The 21274-nt window shown below is 46.0% G+C and overlaps 1 protein-coding gene across 1 annotated transcript in view; it reads left to right on the forward strand.

The window, feature by feature from the left end:
• Nucleotides 1-21274, forward strand: part of LOC144823688 (protein mono-ADP-ribosyltransferase PARP14-like) — a 924605-nt gene that overhangs the window by 475183 nt on the left and 428148 nt on the right. The window contains exon 11 of the mRNA XM_078682423.1: nt 17170-17319. Within this exon, the coding sequence (XP_078538549.1) occupies nt 17170-17319 (150 nt within the window). The remainder of the gene's footprint in view (nt 1-17169; nt 17320-21274) is intronic.

Raw genomic sequence — 21274 nt, forward strand, 5'->3', positions numbered from 1 at the left:
TTTCTACGCAGCCCGCCAAGATTGTACATGAATTGGGGAGGTCATTGTTGGACTCTGTGACCAGAAACGTGCAATTTCAATTATGTCGGTAAAGGATTTTAACATTACTAAATGCCCTTATAGTGGAAAACGCAACTGCGGATTCCTAAATCTACAGGGGGATGTTGTGAATCATTTTAAACACACAAATTATGGTGAACCTTTAAACCAGTTAATTTTAACACATAATCTGGACTGTGCCTCACACTATCGCAACTAGGGTGAGCCAAGCAATCCAACGTTTCCAGGGAGAGGAAAAGGGAGCATTATAGATTTTGTATATCTTACAGCAGACCTAGCAGATCAATGCACGCACTATAAGGTGTGCCAGCTACCGTTCAGTGACCATAATCCCATTTCGTTAGTTTTTAAGTTCAGTCTGTCAGTAGGGAGATTGGTAACCAACAGGATCCCCAAGAATTATACAATAAACAAGGGGGTCTGAATTAATTGGAGGAACATAAATGCAGACAAGTTCTTCCATAATATGATTAGTAAGGCCATTATCAATATTACTAACTGTCTTTCTAAGGGTATTGCTCTAGAAAAAATCCTGGAGGGTTTTACAAAAGTTACCAATTTTGTGGCATCCAAATTACAAATAACCAAGTTAGTGAAAGAACGTCCGGTTACTGCCTGGTTCAGCCCTAAGTGTACAACAGCTCTAAAATCTTTAAAGAAATCTATAAATGAAGTTCCTCGAAACTTAGAAGACATTAGTGCGGCTAGAAAATTTATAGCACACCTTTGAAAAAATGGAGACAAGATCAGAACTGAGGCCTGGGACGATCAAGAAAAGGTGGCCAATCTTAGAAATAACAGATTGTTCTAGGAGGTGGTAAACCAGCCTTTTTTTTCGGATAACCCTTTTATTGGCAGGGAGAGTCACATCCTTGAACAGGACTGGCTTAATAACTTATCATTTGTTTTTCATTCAGATCAAGGGAGAATTACTCATGATAGGGCGATGAGGCCTGAGCAAAAGCCAACAACTGAGGAAAGGCTAGTTGACCGTATAAATCTTCCTTCTGTCACCGTAGCCATTCAGACTGCAGCAAGTGGTAACCTGATGGAATCCCTGTTGACCTTTTTAAGCATAATACTGACTTCTGGGCTCTTATATTAACGAATGTCCAGGAGTGAGGCCATAATTATCTCAATCTTTAAAAAGGGTGACCGGAGTTACCCAGTCTGCTACTGCCCAATATCACTTATAAATAGTACGCCTAAGATTTTAGGGCAAGTTGTTTCAGAAAAATTGGAGGATTGGACAGATTCCACCTCTGCAATATGGTTTCAGACCATGTTTAGGAACAGTAGAGCAAGCTTTAAACCTAAACTTGATTTGATTTGCTTTATCTTTATCTCTCCGCACGCAATCCGACCTTCTTCTCTTCCGTAAGTCCCTTAAGACTTGGCTTTTTAGCAAATAGGCCTCTCCTCTCCCTCTGCTGTTCACTCTGAGCGCCGGGAAACCCTTTTGGGTAGCTGTTGCGCTGACATATACATTTAATTATAATAATAATAATAATAATAAAAGTATGTCAAAGGCCAGAGAGATGCCCGTCATATGGCATTTATGGACCACTTCTGTGCCTTTGATCTAGTTGATAGGAAGAAACTATGGCTTTTTAAGGGAACCGTGTTGGTATGGATCTCCCATTGTTGGGTCTAATTAAGCGTATGCATTGTGACACAACTATCAAAGTACGATATATACATTAAATGGGGATAAAACCAAACCGATAAGGTTGAAAAGAGGAGTGAGGCAGGGATGTATCATGGCTCGGTTCTTGTTTTTATTCTTCATTAACTCTCTGGACTTTTATTTAGTGGCCTGTTGTAAAGACATCCTGTGAATCAGTTCCCGCACAGTACCCGTTCTTCTCTATGAGGATGACGCAGTTCTTTTGGGGCTAACTGCAATGGTTTATTAAACGACTTTAATGATTTTATGAATAACTTAAATCTTAAGGTACATCACCAGTAGTCCTTTGTAATGACATGTGGCCCCAAAAGCACGAAGACTAAGCACTTTAATATTGGAGGAACCCCAATAGAAAAGGTATCCAGCTTTAATTATTTAGACCTACTGATTTATACAAATGTGTCCTGGGATAGTTTGCTTAATCCTAGGTCACTAAATATGAAAGCAGTTGGGGATATGATCCTGAGGTTTGCAAAAAAAATTGAGACACAAACCGATTCATGTGATTATACAGCTGTATAGAAGTAAGTGGTCACCTCTTGGTTCCTATGGAGCAGGAGTGTGGGGACAGCTACAATTGATTACAGATTGTAGAGAATACGTTTTTGTGCAGACTTTTACGTTTTCAAAAACTACCCCACTTTTTATCACACATGCAGAATTAGGGATTTTTTTTAGATTCTCTATTGGTATTGCCCCCTTATTATTATAGGTACAATTGTGGAGCACCCATCGGACTGGCTTTTCTAGGGAAATGCTAAGGGACTGGTGGTACCTTGACAATATGAATGCCATCCCATGGCTGACTTTATGTGAAAAAGGGTTTTCACAACCTAGGTCTGAGTGCCCTCTTTAACTCCCCAGAAAGTATATGCCCACAAACAAAAGTGTGGGTTAAAGAGGCCTTAGCATCTCATTGAGAAGAAACCAGAATTGAAAAGACTCTTACCTCTAGAGCTATCAATAATTGCATGCACATATGTATCACCTCTGGAACTCTCTCCTATTTATCCTGGCTAAGCAACCTGCAACATAGATTATATCTACCAAGATTACGATTAAACCTAATTCATCACCTAGTTGCCTTTCCCCAGGCTCGTTCTTGGGTTAATCTGGATATGAAGTGTCCATTTGACACTAGTTCCACTCAGTCCACTGTGCACTTTGTGCTGTTTTGCACATTGTATGGCTCGATAATAGCTTGGTTCACTTGACCTCCCATCAAGAGGGATTAAGATCTTTACAATCCTTGGCTACCCATGAAATCTGCTATGCTACACTCAGTTACATAATTGATGCTATAAAAACTAGGACATTTTATGTGATGTAAGTCTGTTACTGTGAGTTTAGATTTTTTTTCAAAGATTGCTTTTGTTGGCTTTATATGTTGATTATAAATTTTTTATTTATTTTTGTGCTTTTATGATCACTTTGTGGTCAAATGAAGATTTCTTGACCCCACTAAAAAAGTGTTATCCTTTTAAAACACTCATGTCTGGCCTGTTTTGTTTTTTTTTAACAAAAATTCAAAACATAAATAAACATTTAAATGTAACATTTTAAAGGATCCGAAATTGCAGGGCAATAATTTTTTTCTGATTCATCTGCACATTTAAATTCAGCAATTATAAAAACATCGTCAATATGTCTGCTAATGAAAGCATAAATTTAAGTGAATCTTTATCTGCTGTCTTGATGGAGCAGCGATATTTACCTCCCTGGATCTGGCGAGGAGGCAGGAGGCATGGCACATACTTCTTCACATTCAGCCATAGCACAAGAGCAGCAGCAACATGATATACAAAATAGATGTTTCATTTAAGGATCTTGATCCACCAGTCCATACCTTCAGCATGGTGTGGAACCGGACTGAGATGTGCAGAATTTCACGATGGAGGCCAAGAAATCAGTTCTTTTATTGAACAAGTATAGAGTATTTGAGGCATGAGGAGCAAGACCTTGTAAAAGGTGCCTGGTTTAGGATCAATCATTAGCTTCCTCAGTTCTGGCAGGAGAAGGGAGAGAGCTAATATCTACCACTGTAAGAGTCCATATCCACGAGAAAATGTGCCCAAACTACAGTGTCCCAGGTTGGTGGGTTCTGGGTGTGGTCAAAGGCAGTGCACATAGTTCAGTTGAAGTATAATCACTGTGAAGGATTAGCATTTTGGAGACGCTTCCAGAATTTAGTCTGAGATTATAAGGGCTGTGAGTGCCCATTTTAAGTTCCCCCTTGAATAAGTCGCTCTGGGAATGGTGTGGATGAATTTCAAGATAGACAACTGTTTCCCCTGCCCAAGTCAACTGAGCACCGCCTAGCCAAAGTGCCAGCAGCAGCTCGTCTCGGCAAAGAGAAAACACACACAACTTAGTCCAATTCACACGTAGACCTGCTTTCTCCTCGAAATCTCGGAGGGTTGTGTATATTGTCTCTGTGCCAATGGTGGCATTTGATGGTACAAAATTTATTCTTTGGCATAATATGCCACTGTATGGTTTGTTCCATCTAGTGGTATCCCTCATTGCTCCGCGAAGACAGATAACAAGGGCTTCTATGGCAGGGCAGCCCGGGCAAGTTCCCTGGCCTCCTGGAACAGATACTTGGACTAGGTGGCCTATTCATACCCTAGAGGACAGGCTGGTGTTTAGTAACTTTGTATACGCTAGGAGACGTCTACCAATACCTAGTCTGGCCCGCACTTTATAGGTAGTTCCAAGACAGCGTATCAAATGAATCTTCCAGTTTAAGGATCAAGCTCACTGCATTTGGATATTGCAGTGATGCTTGGTCCATCAAATGGGAGAATCACCTAAGATTATGGGATGTGCTTCAGCCGGGACCCAATCGATTTTGGTCTGAATGTATCTGGAGATAGCGATCCACTAGTGTTTTGCCCAGCATTTTATAATCACCCCCTAGAATGGCAATAGGCCGGTAAGAAGATAGGTGTACAGGGCCCCTACTGGGCTTGAGGAGGGAGAGAAGGGACTCCTTCCTGTGGGTACGATGGGAGCGTTCTTGTATCAAGGGCTTCATTATAAATGTTGGCCAGTTTAGGGGCTAAATGGACCGCGAATCAGTCATAGTACTCCAATGATTATCCATCTATGCCCAGTAATTCATTCCTAGCTAAGTTGTGAATGTCTTTTTCCACCTGCGCCACAGTGATAGGATCATGCTCCTCGCACTTAATAGTGGAGATGCTGGGGAGGGGAAGATCGGCCAGGAATGTCTTTGGTGTGACAAAGAATGGAGCAGGGGGTACCTGTTAAAGGCTAGAGTAGTTTTCATAGAATGCTAGTAAGATGATTTGCTGCAAACATTAAGGGAGGCCTTGGCCAAGGTCTAACTCTATTATGGGAGTAACGCTGGTTTCCTGATGTCAGCCATGGCAGGAGACGGCCAGGTTTATCTCCTGTAGAGAGTATGCGAGCTGTAAAAGCTGTGAGATTGTAACAGCATAGATGCTCTAGGAGAGAGGTGTCTCGACCTTTGGTTGCCGTCAGGACTGTACGGGAATTGGCATTGATTGACTGATAGTGGGGAGCATTCCCTTTCAAGATTTGCAAGTGCCGTCTGTCTCTAAATGTCCTGGTGCGCCCCTATCTCCTGAATGAAATTTTCAAGTGGTGGCTGTTGCATGGTTTTCAGGAAAGTAACAGTCTATATGTGTAAGTTTGGGAGGCTTAGATCATCTAAGACATCTCTTGGTACACGCCATGTGGTGACTGGTGAAGGTGGTGCGCTCCAGTCCATGTTAATGATGTGCGCCCTATGGCCGGAGATGATATGCCCTAGGACGTCCAAGTGTTTGATCTGTGTTAGGATGGATGTCGAAAAAATGAATCGATCAAGGTGAACATAAAGTCATGGGGGGGGTGAGTGAATAGTTTGATTATTGCTTAAGATTAGGGTTATATGCTCTTCAGGAATCCGACGAAGTCCAGTGCGGTACCCAGGGGGCAAACTGTGTGGAAAGGAGGTGTGGTGGCGCTTGGGAAAGAGGCGGGTGTGACCTGTCTAAATGGACATCTAGTACATTGTTGTAATCCACACCTCAAACCTAGAATCCATGGGATATCGTCCCTTTGGGCTAGGACCGCCAATAGGGTCATCCAGACACTGGCATAAACGCATCCGAGGGTGCTGTCTAAGCGACCCCATGTGAAAACCTATCTATCCTTGCTATCCATCACTGTGGTAAGTGGCTGGAAAGGTGTGCCCGAGAGTAGCCAGATCAGTGTGCCCTGCGCATAGGCAGAGTATGTGATGTGTAATATATGGTATCCATCCAGGCCTTACATAGCCGCTGTAATTCTTTGCTGGCGAGGTGGGTTTCCTGAATTAAGCGTGTGTGTACTTTGTCACTTAAGGTATGAGCAAATTGAGTATCGTGGCGCACTCATTGAGGGCGAGGAAGTGCGTCTGTAGGTGATCTGTCAGTGGTGTGTCAGTGTGGGTCCCGCCTCCACTCCTGGGCTACCCTCCCTCCACCGTATATAGATGGGTCGGTATCTTAAAATTTGCTTTGGGGGAAAGTAACTGCTGTAACAGAGAACATTGAAAACTATGTTAAGGGCATGCAGCTATACACCCAAAGAATTGCTGGGCAAACACACTGTATGTTGGGGCGGGTGGTAGGGGGATCTGTGCCAAACGGTGACCTAAGTGTGGAGAACAGGAAGATAGTGTTGCCAGGAATAGGGTACAAGGAATCCTTGTTCATAGCTGCCCTGACTCTGGGCTGGTCGCTGGTGATGCTCACATGTGGGCATTTGTATTCAAGTGTTGTGAAGGGTCATGCACAGGAGGGGAAGAATGTCTGTGGGCGTCATGGGGTCCCCTCTCCCCGGCCAGAGCCGGATCCCCCTCCACACCCTCAGCACGCAAGCAACCGTGACACTGCACGGGCAGTAGAGGGTGGGAGGTACATCAGAACAGGTCGTCGACTGTTTGCGTTGTGACCAGCGGATCCGAGGCCTCATCCAGGTGGGGAGAAGAACTCGAGGCGTTGCCATCCTCGCTGGCGATTGAATTAGTGTCCGAGTGTGGTAAGGATTAGGTCTGATGGAACAACATGGCGATGACCGATTACTACTTCCTCCATATTTTCTGCTGAAGGGGCATTCTGGGATTTTCTGGTGATTGGATGGCACAGCGACCTTGACGTCCGCGCCTTAATTTTGTGGGTTGTCATGTCTGTGGTCTCCTCCAGATGACAGGAGCCACCATCTTTTTGCTGTTCAGTCCAATCTCAGGCTGAGGATGGATGAATAAAAAAGTAGGTTCAGTGGTCCTTGATAACCTACAATTTAGCTGGGTACAACAGTGAATACTGGAGGTCTCAAAGCTAGTACTTAACTCCAAGTAAGGAGTAGTGCGTCCACTGTACGATCAGCGTATAGTCTGGGATAATGGAGAGCTTGTTGTTTTCCAGTGTGAATAGGTCTGCTTGTCAGGCCGCTCTCATAACAGCATCTCTTTCCTTATAGTGGAGAAGCCGAGCTATGACAGGGCGAGGTGTAGAGCTGGTTACTGGCGGCGGGTAGGGACCCGGTGCATTTGATCAAGGGAAAAGTACTGTCACCGGTCTCGTGCAGGGGTGCAGGATTGTAGGCAGTCCTCCAGGAAGGTGATCATTGTGCTGGTATCCACCATTCCATATGGGAATCCCACCACATGAATACTATCCCACCACACTCGCCCTTCTGCATCCTCCTCTCAGTCTTTGAGACACTTTACTCTGTCTGCAAGATCTCGAGTTCGCTTCCCCTGGTCGTCCAGTTGGGGTGTAATGTCCTTTAAGTGTGCTCTGTTTTTGTCAGCCTGTTGAATGAGGCTGAATTCTGTGAGGATCTCCACAATCGTTTCTACAGATGATTGTGATGTCTCTATTACTTGTAGAATGGCATGAAGTTTGTCCCGGGTCTCTGGGGGGTGCATAAATGGTGTTTGATTGGGTTCGTCTTGCCCCTGGGTCTTGGAGGAAGGTGAAGGTGGATGGAGGGGGACTGTGTCGGTTTCTGGCAGCCTATTTCAGAACAAGCGTGGTGTTGCCGGGGCTGCAGCGGTTATGAGAGGTTATGTATCTCAGGGTATACTCTTGGGACCCATGATCTTCGGCCTAAGAATAGGAGGGTGGGGGTACCCTGATCATCAGATCCAGTTCTACACCTCTACTGGCAATCCATTGGTGTTTGCAGTTCCTCGAAGGTGGGCCCTCTAGTGACTTACCTATGCTGTGACCCTTTGGTCCTGTGTCAGTGGGGGTCCTCTCTCTCAGCGTGGTCTCCCCCGGGCTCTGGTAGCACACCCCCAACCAGCGAGAGGTTTTGGGAACAAGTGTTTTCCTTGGCACGCCAGGGCTGATCACCCGCCACACAGGGCCTCGCTCTCACTTAGACGTCAACAAGAGCTTGAGCCTGTTGCTTTTGCTGCCCCCGCAAGAGCATGTGCCGCCTTGTAGTGGTAGGTCTATTGGGTTCCTGGTCTCCAGCAGTTCCACTGAGCCCTATTAGACTCTTGGGCCCCTGGTACCGGTCAGCTGCTACGCCACAGGCCAGGCAGATTCCAGTTTAGGGCCCACCCACCCGCTCGCATCGGGCGCAGGCAGTGTAAGTTCAGTTTACCCTGGTGGCATCCATGTCAGGGCTGCTCCTCAATCTTCTGCATTTTTCCCAGTCTGGTTTTCGCCCTGGTTTATCCACTGAAACTACGCTCCTGGGCGTCACGGAGAACCTTAGGCATCTGATAGATAGAGGATACACAGCCGTACTGATTTTACTCGATCTGAGTGGGGCTTTCGACACTATTTCTCACAGCATACTCCTCAGATCCCTGGCCGCTATGGGCATTGGTGGCAAAGCTCTTGAATGGCTAACATCTTTTCTGACGGATCGGACTGTCCAGATTTTCTCTCATTCGTCTACCTCTAAAATGTATCCTTCACCCTACGGAGTGCCCCCGGGCTCGATTCTCAGCCTTCTCCTTTTTAATTTATATGTCACTCCTCTGGCGTTTATTGCGGACCGTGCTGGGCTCACCCTGTTTACTTATCCTGACGACTCGCAAATTGTCTTTTCTCTTTCACAATCTGACCAAGCCTCCTCCATCCTCCTTCAGTCTGGTCTCAAGGAAATTTCAAATTGGATGAACCTCAACCTGCTTAAGTTGAATGGAGGGAAGACTGAGGTCTTGGTTCTTGGGCAAAAACAAGAGCTTTGGAGTTCCAAGCATTGGCCATCTGAATTGGGTCCCCTCCCATCTCCATCTGAGCACGTGCGCAACTTGGGAGTGATTATAGACAATGGTCTTACAATGCAAGGACAGGTAAACAAAGTGGCAGCCATCTGCTTCACTATTCTGCGTTGGCTGAGAAATCTTCTGGATGTTGCCAAAGGACACCCAGAGGTCCGTAATTAATGCTTTGGTGACTTCTCGGTTGGATTATGGAAACATACTCTACCTGAGAGCTACCAAGGCAGTTACGAGGTGCCTCCAATTGGTTCAAAACGCTGCGGCTCGCCTGCTCTGCGGCTGCAATAAAACTGATCACATCACAGGGCGCCTTCGAGAACCTAACTGGCTTAGAGTAGAAAGTCGAGTTAAATTTAAGGCCCTTAGCTATATGCACAGAATAAAGACTGGGAATGCCCCCAGCTACCTGCAATCTCTTGTAAAAGTCTATTCTCCTGCTCGCTCTCTTCGTTCATCTTCACAAGGCCTTTTCTGCGTGCCCAAATATAGACTGGCTAGAATGGGCGGCAGATCTTTTTCTTTTTTAGGCCCCAAACTCTGGAACTCTCTTCCCATTGACATCCGTTCTGAGAACTGCTACGTCCGTTTTCGCAAAGCTGTTAAAATCTGGCTATTCAATCAGTAACTCATCATTGTTCTATGTCTTGCGGCCCCTTGTCTTTTCAGCGCTGGGAAACCCTTTTGGGTAGCTGTCGCGCTCTATAAGCTTAATAAATAAATAAATTAAATAAATAAATAAATGCCCAGGTGGATGCTGGAGTCACTCATCGCTGGCCTCGAACCCACAGTCACCCGTCCGGTAGTAGCGGCCAGGGTTGCATGGATGTTGTTTTTGGTGCCTCATGCTTTTTCTTGGCTACAGACAGATCCTGAGTCTGCTGTCATTGCTTGCCTCTTCCACTGACCAGGAGATTGCAGTAAAAAAACAGGAAACATCTGGATTCCACTGTTCCTCACTGTAGAGCTCCACTAGCTTCAGCCCGCCATCTTGAGCTGCCAAGTTACGCCTCCACCAAAACCTACACTCATAAAGGTGCTGGGCGCAATTTTGCTGTGCCTAGTGCGCTTTGGGTTCAGGGTCATGACTTGGGACTGTGCTGTAGGGGGGGGGTGCGGTGGGTGGGGGAGGGGAATTGAGACTCTGAAGCTTAATTTATTCATGTAAATGAAACTTTAACTGTCCATCCAAGTTGTTTTACTCTGTGCCTCTACCCCAAGCGCTTAGTGGACAATGAAATCTATGCCTGGAAGGTTTTGAGGGCAGCATTTTATCATAAGCCCTGCACTCAGTACTCCAACTGCTAAGGAATTCAGTACATTGCAGGCTTCAGTGCTTAATGTGCACTATTTGGAGCCCCCAGTCTTCAGGCATACCCTGTAGTCAAGCCCCATACTCCAAGAGTCTCAATTACACATGATTCGGCTGTGCCCAGCGGACTTTATCACTTACCCACCAGTCGGCAACTCTTTCCTTGATCTAAGCGTGCATGAACTGTAGAAGCCAGTGGTCTGTAGGTGCAACCCAAAGGGCACCAAAGGCTGTGCATAGTATGTTCTTTGTGCTGAGCCTGATCTTTAAATGATCCAGAGTTAAATAACCCTTCTCTTTCCATTCACCTGCTCATCCTTTGGCTATGTAGGTAGGCTGGAAACATAAAACCAGGTCTTGCTGTTGACCCATGTACCACTCAATCATTTGATGCCATTTGAGATTTGTGAAGATATCATTGATGTCATTTGTGATGGTATTGATTGTGTCATATGATTATGTTCCAGACATCTGTGAGATACTTAACAATATCTTCTTCCATGCAGTGCTCCTGGCCTCTTAGTTGATTTGAGGGCATTGCATATACCATAATTGATATGTTTGAGGCATGTGGGCTGCTGAATTCATATTTTAGCATAGATCCCCGCCTAGTGTTGGGTCCGGATGTTTGCACCTTGTTGCCTGGAAGAGTCTTCGAAGTATCACAAGATAGGTGACTCCTCCCCTGGACTACAGTGCGCATGGGCATTCTCTCCATCATCAGATTGTTTTTTTTCCCCCATTGGGTTCGGATGCTATTCCTATACTCCAACTTCGGAACCGAAACTTTGCAACTTTCTACGGTAAAAAGGCCTTCTACCTCGACGGTATTGTTCTCGTTCGGTACCCCTTGACTCAATCAAACTTTCCATCTCGATCCGGTCGTCGACGCGGGCCGCTGGGCCTTTTCGACGCCACGTGGGCCTGCTGTCGATGGAAAGGAGCCCGTTTAAAAGGTGCCCACAATGTCACTCCAAATTCCCACATACTGACAAACACACAGTATGCAACAAGTGCTTATCTCCCGAGCACAACGAAGATAATTGTCCGGCGTGTGCTCAGTTCCGATCAAAGAAAACTATCCGGAACCGACAGGCCGCTCGGCAAGAGATGCAACGGCAGGCACCAGAAACGGAGAACATTTTCGATGACGAACACGACCTCCCAGTAGCGGCGGACTCAGACCTCGAAATCGTCACCGTAGAGGACCAGTCGGACTCCGATGACCAGATCACACCGGGGCAAAAAATGAGTACCGAGCCCCCAACCCCGCTTACACCCAAACACAAGGCTCCGGTCGAAGCATCGCCTAAAGGCCTTATCCGAGATCGACAAACTCCTTCAGAGACCCCGCCTTCCGGCTCGCCTCCGAAGCACAAACCCAAGCCTTCTGATACCCCGGGAGCGAGCAACACTCTTCCCAAAAAGGTCATCGAACCGAAGACGGTTGTCGAGCCGAAAGCCATCGAGCCTAAAAAGGGCCTCGAACCAAAGAGGGTCGTCGATCCGAAAACAAGAGCCAACCCGAAAAAGGCCGTCGAGCCCCAAAAAAGTGTCGATCCACAAAAACATGATCAAACTAAAAAGCCTGTCGACCCAAACAAAGCTGTCGACTCGACAAAGCAAATCGAGCCGAAAAAGCTTGTTGAGCACAAAAGACACGCTCAACCATTGAAAGTTATCGAACCGAAGAATCTGGTCGATCCGAAAAAGGTTGTCGAGCCAAAGAAGGTCGCCGAACCAAAAAAGATTGTCGAACCAAAGAAGGTCGCCGAATCAAAAAAGGCAATACAACCGGCTAAACACTTCGAAAAGACAAAAGTCGTCAAACCAAAAAAGATCGCCGACCTGAAAACAGCAGTCGAGCCGCAAAAGCTCCACAGCCAAAGGCCCTCGAGCCAAAGACTCACCACAAACAAGTGACTAAGCCAAAACCATCGGCTCCGAAACCACGGACAGTTGAGGAAGAACTTTTCCATCCTGATCCAGTGAGCGAGGAACAACCTAAACTGTATATAGACCCTGAAACAGGACACGTTACAGTTTACCACAGGAAAAAGAGACCATTGGACACTGATACTCCGTCCCCTGTTCCTCCAAAGAAAAAAGACTTTGGGACATCTCCTTCAAGGCCTTTTACTCCTCCTCCTTTCCTCCCTAACATGCCTTTTGTGCCTTACTCTCCTACACATTCAAACTATGATGAGGCAGACAACATGGGAGAAGATCCTCAGGATAATTTTGGAGGACCTGAGGATCCCGATGTACAGGATGACACATGGGATGACCAGAATGATCCTTATGATATACAACCCATCCCTGACACTTCCCCATACCCTACAAAGCCGTCACCTACTGACGACAATATTGTCTTTAACCAATTACTAGATAGGGCAGCCAAATACCATGGTGTAGACATGCACAATGACCCAATAGAGGAGGATTTTCTATTTGACACTTTTCCTACTTCTGAAAAAAGTGTACGGACACTTCCTATGTTGAAAGGGGTACTAAAACACGCTCCTGGCATATTCAAAGGCCCAGCCAGAGCACGTATTCAAGCCCAGAATTGAAAAAGTATAAATCAGCCCCTACAGACCCTTCTTATATTAAGTCACAGTTGCCATTAGATTCACTAGTTGTGGCAAACGCTCGAAATAGAGATAATTCACAAACAACAGGAGATGCTCCACCTCCTGACAAGGAGTCACAGATATTAGAAGCCTCAGGCAAAAGAGTAGCTTCACAGGCAGCAAATTCCTGGAGGATTGCAAACACACAAGCTCTATTAGCATGTTATGATAGAGCACATTATGACCAACTTGAAGGTTTACTACAACACCTTCCAGAACCTTTTAAAGCTAAAGCTAACGACCTGATACAGGAAGGCAAATTTATAACTAATGCTTCTATTAAATGTGCACTAGACGCAGCTGACACAGCAGCCAGGTCCATTAATACTAGCATATTACTACGCCAACACGCATGGCTACGCATATCTTTCTTTAAAAACGAAGTGCAATCCACCATCCTCAACCAACCAGTTAACCAAGATTTCCTGTTTGGCCCTGCAGTAGATACCATCTTGGAAGAAATGAAAAAAGATACTGAAACTGCTAAGTCTATGGGCGCACTTCAGTTTCAACAACCCAGAAGTTCCTTTCGTCGCTCCTCCTTCAGAGGCTCAGGGAGAGGCAACACATCACATACTTCTTCAACATTCAAAAGTAACACCCAGAGTACCTTTAATAAAGGCTCAAACAGAGGGGGTTATAGAGGCAATAATAACAAGGGCAGAGGACGTGGCGGCAACAACACCAGAGCCTCTGCCGCCACCAACCAGTGACTTGCTCACACTCCCTCCAGACCACTTAACACCGGTCGGAGGCACACTACAACAATTCCTACCAGTCTGGAACAACATTACCACAGACAGGTGGGTGAGACAAATTATCCAGTATGGTTATTGCCTGGAACTCACTTCTACTCCACCCAACATACCACCCAAACACCGTCCTATGTCCAAAGAACACATCACGCTGTTACAACAAGAGGTCACATCCATGCTACAAAAGGGAGCCATAGAGCCAGACCCCTTTCACCACCAAGGAACAGGAGTATATTCTCTATACTTCCTAATTCCCAAAAAAGATAGATCTCTCAGACCCATAATAGGCCTCAGACCTCTGAACCAATACGTACTCTCAGAGCATTTCCATATGATTACTCTACAAGTCCTCCCGTTACTACAGCAAGGCGACTTCCTTGCTATATTAGACCTCAAAGATGCATATGTTCACATACCTATACATCCGGCTCACAGGAAATATCTCCAGTTAACAATAGAAGGTCAACATTACCAATTCAAAGTGCTCCCCTTCGGAGTAACTACAGCACCAAGGGTGTTCACAAAATGCCTAACAGTAGTAGCAGCACACCTCAGAAGGCAACACATCCACGTGTTTCCATATCTAGAGGATTGGCTCATAAAGGCCAAATCATATGCACAATGTGCAAGCCACACGTCTCAGACAATCCAGCTGTTGCACAGTCTGGGTTTTTCCATAAATTACCAAAAGTCACATCTACAGCCCTCCCACATACAACAATATCTGGGAGCTACAATAAATACATCAGTGGCAAAGGCATATCCAAATCCAGCCAGGATAGCCAACATACAAACTCTCATTCAAAAGTTTCAGCCACAGCACTCTGACAGCTGGAGTATTCATGCATCTCATAGGCATGATGGCCTCCTGCATATTCATTGTCCCTCATGCCCGACTTCAAATGCGTCCACTGTAATAATGCCTAGCACAGCAGTGGAACCAGGCTCAAGGACAACTAAAAGACCTATTGTTGGTAGACAGTCGCACTTACAACTCTCTGCAGTGGTGGAATCCACAAAACCTTTCCAAGGGGCGACTGTTCCAAGAGCCAGTTCCACAAGTAGTATTGACAGCGGACGCATCACTGACATGTTGGGGAGCCTACCTACTTCAATACACAGTCCAAGGGCTCTGGACAATCAAACACAAGAGACTGCATATCAACCACTTAGAGTTGCTAGCAGTATTTCTAGCACTGAAAGCATTCCAGAAATACTTGTACAACAAGGCTGTGTTAATCCGGACGGACAACATGACAGCCATGTACTACATCCAGAAACAAGGAAGGACAGACTCTCCACAGCTGTCTCACCTAGCACAGAGCATATGGAAATGGGCAATTCCCAAAAACATTTTCCTCCTCGCGGAACTCCTGCCAGGGAAAGACAATCAAATAGCAGATCTGTTAAGCAGACACAGCCAACAGCTACACGAATGGGAGATTCACCCTCAAGTTCTCCAACCATTCTTCCAAGAATGGGGGCATCCAGAGATAGATCTGTTTGCCACAAAAGAAAACTCAAAATGCCAGTACTTTGCCGCCAGGTTCCCACACCCGTTGTCACAAGGCAATGCGATATGGATGAACTGGTCAGGTAGATTTGCGTAGGCTTTTCCACCAGCCCCACTGATTCCGCTGGTGGCACGCAAACTACGCCAACAGTCACTCACAATGATCCTGGTTGCCCCCACATGGGCAAGACAGCCATGGTACACAACGTTCCTAAAACTTTCAGTAGTTCCCCATCAAAGACTGCGCCTCTCGCCACATCTTTTAACTCAGAACCATGGAGAAATCAGGCACCCAGATCCCAATCAGATGAACCTAGCGATCTGGCTCCTGAAGTCTTAGAGTTCGGATACCTTAACTTGCCTCCTGATTGCAAGAACATTATCAAGGAGGCAAGGCGCCCAACTACTAGAGCATGCTATGCAGCTAAATGGAAAAGATTTGTAATTTATTGCAATAATAACCAAATCAATCCATTGGATGCTTCCATCCAAAACATTATCTGTTACCTGTTACATCTTCTAAGATGCAATCTAGGATACTGTTCATAAGGCTACATCTTGCTGCTATAGCAGCATATCTCCAAAACAGACACATGTCCCTGTTCAGATTACCACCGATCAAAGCTTTTATGGAAGGACTTAAAAGGATAATCCCTCCAAAGCATCCACCTTCACCAGTCTGGAACTTAAACATAGTACTTACCAGACTTATGGGACCTCCCTTCGAACCACTACATTCATGTGAATTACAATTATTAACATGGAAGGTGGCATTCTTGATTGCCATTACCTCCCTCAGGCGAGTGAGCGAGCTACAGGCACTAACCATTCAAGAACCTTTCATGCAGATACATAGCAATAAGGTAGTACTTCGTACCAACCCTAAGTTCATGCCAAAGGTCATATCCACTTTCCATATCAATCAGTCAATAGAATTGCCAGTTTCCTTCCAAAACCCGCAGTCAGTGGCTGAAAGAACCCTACACACACTAGATGTAACAAGAGCTCTGCTATATTATGTTGACAGGACTAAATCATTCAGGAAAACAAAGCAACTGTTTGTTGCTTTTTCTCCACAACATAAAGGTAATCCCATTTCAAAATCAGGAATAGCCAGATGGATAGTTAAATGCATTCAAATATGCTATCAGAAAGCTAAGCTCACTTTAACAGTTCCCCAAAAAGCCCACTCTACGCGTAAAATGGGGCATCCATGGCTTTCCTAGGAAATATTCCCCTAGAAGACATATGCAGGGCAGCTACATGGTCTACATACACACTTTCACTAAACACTACTGTGTCGATGTGCAAACAAAGCAGCAAGCTGCTGTAGGCCAGGCTGTCCTTAAAACTTTTTTTCACACTGTTGCAGCTGGGGCAGGTGACCTCCGCTAGAGCAGATACTGCTATACAGTCTATGCTAAGATATGAATTCAGCAGCCCACATGCCTCAAACGGAAAATGCTACTTACCAGTATGCTTCTGTTCTTGGCATGTATGGCTGCTGACGTTCATATCGTCCACCCTCCTCCTGTCACAGCTGCAGTAATCTTTCTACATACACTTACATGGTCATTCTTACTTTTCTATACTTCTTCTTTGCCACAATGGCGAAAAACAATCTGATGATGGAGAGAATGCCCATGCACACTGTAGTCCAGGGAAGGAGTCACATATCTCGTGAAACTTAAAAGACTCTTCCAGGACAACAAGGTGCAACCATCTGGACCCAACACTAGGCGGCCATCTATGCTAAGCTATGAATGTCAGCAGCCCTTTATGCAAAGAACAGATGCATACTGGTAAGTAGCATTTTCCTTCTAGGTCTGTCACATCACCAGTGACCTCATTGATGCCATAATAAATGTGTTCATTTGGATGATGCAAGTTGTTACAGTCCTGTCTTAGGTAACAGTGATCCTAATAACTTCTGGTCATTGTATTTTCTTCACAGCATCCATTGGTTTGGTCACGGTCCCTACTCTGGGAGTGTACGAAATGCTGATTGGGACGGTAAAATTACAAGTAAAATCTGGTGACATTACAAAAGAAACTACAGATGTCATTGTAAACTCAACAAATCAAACATTTAATCTCAAACAAGGTACTGCACTTAAGTTTTATTTATTAGCCTACTAATATGTTGGCTGCTGCCCTCAAATGTACCAGAAAAAAAGCTTTGCAGCAGCCTTTCCCTACTTTACTATTGTAGTTTTTATTCATATGATTGAGTTAGCCTGAATGTTTAACTTACGAATCAAACAAGATATAGCCCAGAAAAATATAACATTGATTACAATACATAATACTCCACAGTGTTTAAAGAAAAGAATGTACATTTGAGGCATGTGTGGCTGTAGATACATATGCTTTGCATACACCTGCCATGTAGTGTTGGGTCCAGATGTGGGCAAGTTGTTTTTCTCCTCGAGTCATGTGGTAAGCTGACTCCTCTCCTTGGTAATACTGTGCATGGGAATCTCCTCCGGGAATACTTTTAATTGTATTTGTGAAAATTGTGTTTTTTAACTCACCGATCCCCTGGGCACGTAATATTCTTCAGTCACAGGCATCCCCGCACAGCGGATTTATCGCTGCCGCGGGTTAGTGTTTCGTTCTTGCCGCCATTTCCTGGAACTCCCCAGGACACGCCCACTATTGCTGGCCACGCCCCCATCACCAAGGCTACATAACGCGCGCTGAATCCAAGCGCTGCACACTGACTGCAACCTCCTGAGGCGGAAGCCGGGAGTATCGACAGCTCTCTGATTTTAATTGTATTTGTGAAAATTGTGTTTTTTAACTCACCGATCCCCTGGGCACTTAATATTCTTCAGTCACAGGCATCCCCGCACAGCGGATTTATCGCTGCCGCGGGTTAGTGTTTCGTTCTTGCCGCCATTTCCTGGAACTCCCCAGGACACGCCCACTATTGCTGGCCACGCCCCCATCACCAAGGCTACATAACGCGCGCTGAATCCAAGCGCTGCACACTGACTGCAACCTCCTGAGGCGGAAGCCGGGAGTATCGACAGCTCTCTGATTTTAATTGTATTTGTGAAAATTGTGTTTTTTAACTCACCGATCCCCTGGGCACTTAATATTCTTCAGTCACAGGCATCCCCGCACAGCGGATTTATCGCTGCCGCGGGTTAGTGTTTCGTTCTTGCCGCCATTTCCTGGAACACCCCAGGACACGCCCACTATTGCTGGCCACGCCCCCATCACCAAGGCTACATAACGCGCGCTGAATCCAAGCGCTGCACACTGACTGCAACCTCCTGAGGCGGAAGCCGGGAGTATCGACAGCTCTCTGATTTTAATTGTATTTGTGAAAATTGTGTTTTTTAACTCACCGATCCCCTGGGCACTTAATATTCTTCAGTCACAGGCATCCCCGCACAGCGGATTTATCGCTGCCGCGGGTTAGTGTTTCGTTCTTGCCGCCATTTCCTGGAACTCCCAAGGACACGCCCACTATTGCTGGCCACGCCCCCATCACCAAGGCTACATAACGCGCGCTGAATCCAAGCGCTGCACACTGACTGCAACCTCCTGAGGCGGAAGCCGGGAGTATCGACAGCTCTCTGATTTTAATTGTATTTGTGAAAATTGTGTTTTTTAACTCACCGATCCCCTGGGCACTTAATATTCTTCAGTCACAGGCATCCCCGCACAGCGGATTTATCGCTGCCGCGGGTTAGTGTTTCGTTCTTGCCGCCATTTCCTGGAACACCCCAGGACACGCCCACTATTGCTGGCCACGCCCCCATCACCAAGGCTACATAACGCGCGCTGAATCCAAGCGCTGCACACTGACTGCAACCTCCTGAGGCGGAAGCCGGGAGTATCGACAGCTCTCTGATTTTAATTGTATTTGTGAAAATTGTGTTTTTTAACTCACCGATCCCCTGGGCACTTAATATTCTTCAGTCACAGGCATCCCCGCACAGTGGATTTATCGCCGCTGCGTGTTAGTGTTTCGTTCTTGCCGCCATTTCCTGGAACTCCCCAGGACACGCCCACTATTGCTGGCCACGCCCCCTTCCAATACCCTCCCCCATAAAGCATGTGCACCTACCGGAAGCACAGCGGACGAGCGCAGCGGGAGCGCCGTTTGCGCGCCGAAGGCGCGCCTAAGGCAAGCTCGTCTGCGCTCATCCGCGCCGAGACCGGGCCCAGGGCCACCCCCCTCTGGCCCTTTTTCACCACGGACCTTTTCAGCCACTACCTTGATCAAATACACTTCCTCTCAACTCCAAAAACGTAACCCTCCGGCGAACCTTTCACATTCTGTACCACATTTGTTATACACGGACCCCATGGTAGGTCCTCACAAATGCCCTACATGCATCACCCATACCCCCCCCCGCTAACACCCCCCTACAGGTCTTAGCAGCACTCATCAATGTACGCTCCCTCCCAAAACATAAAACTGAAATCTTAGAGTTCATTGTGTTGCATAATCTCGACTTCTTGTTTATCACTGAGACTTGGGGTGACGACTCGTCCGGCCCGGATTTCAAGGCAGCCCTCCCCGAAGATTATTGCGTGCACAGACTAGACAGAATTAAAAGAAAGGGTGGCGGTATAGCCATCATCTATAGGAACCGTTTCAAAGTCAAAATCACCGATCTTAAATACAAGGACTGTGAAGCCTTTTTCTTTTCCATCAGCCTTTCTGGCAACCAGTCATTCGTAGGCACGCTGCTCTACCGCCCGCCTGGGTCCAGATCTAAATTCCTTAACAACCTTAACAACTTAATCGAAGTTACAGCTGGAGCTCCACAATACACCATATTAGGAGACTTCAATTTCCACCTAGAATCCCCATGCGACAATGATACTATTGCTCTAATTATTGATCTATCAGCAGCCGGATTTCAGCAAATTGTCTCTCAGCCCACACACAAGGCAGGCCACATCCTAGATGGGATATTCACCAACAACCCTTACATTCTAATTTCAGATGTGATCCCTCTTATCTGGACTGACCACTCAGCAGTCTGCTTCTCCATAAAAATCAAATCCCCAACATCTCTAATCGGATCATCCTCTCCTATCTCCTCAAGAGACTGGAAAAACATCGATACTTCTCATCTTGCCTCTATGCTGACCGAGAGCATCATCACTACGGAACCAAATCCGTCACTAGCCTCCAGTAATTACCTCAACAGCTTGGACATGGCTTGTTCTAAACTAGCACCCTTAAAAACTTCCCAACGTAATAGAAAGTCTCCTTCTGCCCCATGGTTCTCGGAATCCCTACGTCTTCAGAGACAACACTGCAGAAATTTGGAAAGACACTGGCGCCGTTACTACAACCCCACTGACAAAATCTCATACAAAAGCGCCCTCCAAATATAAAGACCTCATCACGTCTGAAAAAACTATCTATTACACCTCCCAAATTAATCAGGCTAAAAACTCCGCAAGAAAACTGTTTCAAGTGGTCAATCAACTCTCAAACCCCTCTGCCCCCCGTTCTGACACATCTCAATCCCTCTGCAACTCCCTTGCAAATTTCTTTAAGGACAAAGTCACTTCCATCTTCTCAGCCTTCCTCCACAAATCTCCTTCAACTACCATAACCAATCAACCATCACCTATCAACGCTCCTTCCTTCTCTGCCTTCAAAACAGTCACTGAGGAACAAGTCCTCCGTTTAATCTCCAGCACTAAATCAGGATCTCCCCTAGATCCTTGCCCTCCGTCCATTCTCAACCTCATCCCAGAAGCCATTTCTCCTGCTTTGACGAACATTTGCAATGCTATGTTCACTACCGGCTCATATCCCTCAGTTTGGAAAAAGGCCATCATTAAGCCACTCCTGAAAAAACCTACTCTCGATCCCGTCCTCCCATCCAGTTACAGACCCATCGCATGTCTTCCCTTCCCAGCAAAAGTATTAAAAAAAGCAATGAATATACAACTTTCTAAATTCATAGATGAAAACAATCTATTGGACGAGACCCAATTTGGGTTCAGGCAGGGACACGGAACCGAAACTGCTTTAATAAAAGCGGCAGACGAAATAAGAATGACATTGGACAAAGGAG

This window comes from Lissotriton helveticus, chromosome 3_1 (genome assembly GCF_964261635.1).
Source record: "Lissotriton helveticus chromosome 3_1, aLisHel1.1, whole genome shotgun sequence".
NCBI lineage: Eukaryota > Metazoa > Chordata > Amphibia > Caudata > Salamandridae > Lissotriton > Lissotriton helveticus.